Source organism: Myotis lucifugus, unplaced genomic scaffold (assembly GCF_000147115.1).
Source record: "Myotis lucifugus unplaced genomic scaffold, Myoluc2.0 scaffold_19, whole genome shotgun sequence".
Taxonomy (NCBI): Eukaryota; Metazoa; Chordata; class Mammalia; order Chiroptera; family Vespertilionidae; genus Myotis; species Myotis lucifugus.
This window is the reverse complement of record NW_005871067.1, coordinates 4,716,642-4,719,201: the sequence shown is the minus strand read 5'-3', so window position 1 is coordinate 4,719,201 and position 2,560 is coordinate 4,716,642. Positions and strand designations below refer to the sequence as shown.

Sequence of the window (2,560 nt, the reverse complement as noted above, 5' to 3'; positions counted from 1 at the left end):
CATAAAGTTTATATCAAGATAATAATAACTTAACCCTTCATAAAATTTAATCCTTCCCAAAGTTTTCAAAGCTTGTTATCTCTAAATATAAAAGCCTAAGTGACCGAATGACCAGACAACCAACCACCCAGTTGACTGGTCGCTATGACACGCTCTGACCACCATGGGGCAGACGCTCAATGCAGGAGCTGCCCCCTGGTAGTCAGTGCGCTCCCACAGCCAACCTCCTGTGGCTGGCCAACCTCCCACAGTCCTTCCCCCTGGCCAGCCGGGTGGTCACTGTGCTCCCACAGCCAACCTCTGGTGGCTGGTCCACCTCCCACGTTCCCCCCCCCCCCCCACCGGCCAACCTCCCTCGGTCCCTCCCCCCTGGCTGGCTGGCCCCAGTCGGCCCCGATCAGCCCCAATCGCCAGCCAGGCGGAGGGACCCCAACCATGCATGAATTTGTGCACCAGGTCTCTAGTTTTTAAAATAAGAAGAGAAATTAAAGTTTTTTTTTCAAATAGTGTCAAAGACATTAAAAACATTAACAGATTTCTGCTCTTCCAACCAAGAGCAGGGCAAAAAATCAACTACAGAAAAGCTAAGAGTTGCAGAAGAAACTGACAGGAGAGCAATGTTTTATATTTCAGCAGGTCCTGAATCCTAAATAAAATATGGCACATACAGTCCACAGTCAATGAGTAGACTACTGAGTGAACAGAAAGAATAAGTTCAAATTCAATTACTAGTACTAATCAGTAATAAACAATATTTTCCTTTTAATTAGTAAGTTACTGCTTCAAAAAAACCCTCTAAAACTCAGTTAATACATTGTAAACTATCTAATTTACATTTGATAATTAGCTTATGAGTACTCAACACATTATACTCAATTACTTTAATGATTATTTCTAAAAATTAATAATAGTTTTAACCTTTAAATAATTCCTCTTACAATGCAAATGATCCTTTAAAACAGGATTGCTCAAATAATATTTTCATTACATATTAATCTATTAGGTTTTAAAATATTATCCTCATCAATTACTTAGTTGGTTAAGCTTACTTAATAATTGGTACACAATTACCAACTGAATGAATTAATAATGATCCCTAAATTTTTCATGTAAGATACACATTGGCTATTTGGTACAAAACTTGAGCGCTGTTTCTCAGGATTGCATGAAGCTTCAGGAAACAGTCCAAAGCCTCGTCAAGCCGGTTTAGCTTCTTATAGGTAAGGCCTTAAAAAGAAGGAAAGAAAAAAAGAAAAGTTATAAGGAATTTTCTCAAAGTAACAAAATGAACATTTAAATATATATAAATATTCATCCAGAAGAAAAAATAAAGATGAACAGGTTATTTTGTTGTTGTTAATCCTCACCAAGGATATTTTTCCATTGATTTTTAGAGAGAGTAGAAGGGAGGGTGAGAGAAAGAGAGAGAGAAACATTGATGTGAGAAAGATACATTGATTGGTTGCCACCTGCATGCAACCTGACCAGGGCTGGGGATTGAGCCTGCAACCAAAGGTACGTGCCCTGGATCAGAATCAACCTGGGACCCTTCAGTCTGCAAGCCGAAGCTCTATCCACTGAGCAAAACCAGCTTGGGTCAATTTTTTTTTTTTTAAAGAACAAGTTGGGTCCTGGCTGGGTAGCTCAGTTGGTTGGAGCATCGTCCCGAGGTTGCGGGTTCAATCCCTGGCTGGGGCACAAACAAGGAGCATAAATAAGTGAAATAAATCAATGTTTCTCTCTCTCTTTAAAAATTAATGAATAAAAATTTTTAAAAAAAAGAACAAGTTGGGGCAGGGATGTTCTACTAGTATTTGGCAGACACCAAAAAGTTTTAGTGATGGTAAAGTGTGGTAGAAAAAGGAAGAGGTAAAAAGATTAATAGAATAGCATAAACAATTTAGAAATGGACTCAGTTACAGAATTTAGTTAATGGGCATTTAAAATTAATGAGGACTAAGGGACTAGTTGAATATGGTGCCAGGACAACTGACTATGCATGAAGAAAAAAATGTAGATTCCCATTTTCAATTTATTTCTATTTTGAATAAATAGAAAATTTATTTTATTTATTTTAAAACTAAACAGGAAAACTAAAGCTGTAAAACTACAAAAAAATATAGGAAAATCTTGGGGAAAAGAAGGACTTTGTAAAGCAATAAACAAGTGAAGCCACATATTTTCTTTCTTTTTAAATATATTTGAATACATTTTCTTTTTAAAAAATATTTTTATTGATTTCAGAGAGGAAGGGAGGGGGAGAGAGAGATAGAAACATCAATGAGAGAGAATCATTGATCGTCTGCCTCCTGCACGCCCACCACTGGGGATCAAGTCCGCAACCCTGGCATGTGCCCTTGACTGGAATTGAACCCGGGATCCTTCAGTCCACAGGCCGATGCTCTATCCACTGAGCCAAACCGGTTAGGGTGCCACGTATTTTCAAAAAGCAAAATTTGTATACAAAAATAGAAAAATTCTATTTGACAAAAGAAATTATAAAGTCAAGCAATGAACTAGGACAAGTATTTGAAATGTATGAAGAGGATAAATATATACC

General features: G+C 37.6%; 1 protein-coding gene across 1 annotated transcript in view; it reads right to left on the bottom strand.

The window, feature by feature from the left end:
- IFT88 (intraflagellar transport 88) overlaps positions 1 to 2,560 on the bottom strand; it is a 160,377-nt gene that overhangs the window by 76,857 nt on the left and 80,960 nt on the right. The window contains 1 exon segment of the mRNA XM_006085499.3: positions 1,119 to 1,227. Within this exon segment, the coding sequence (XP_006085561.1) occupies positions 1,119 to 1,227 (109 nt within the window).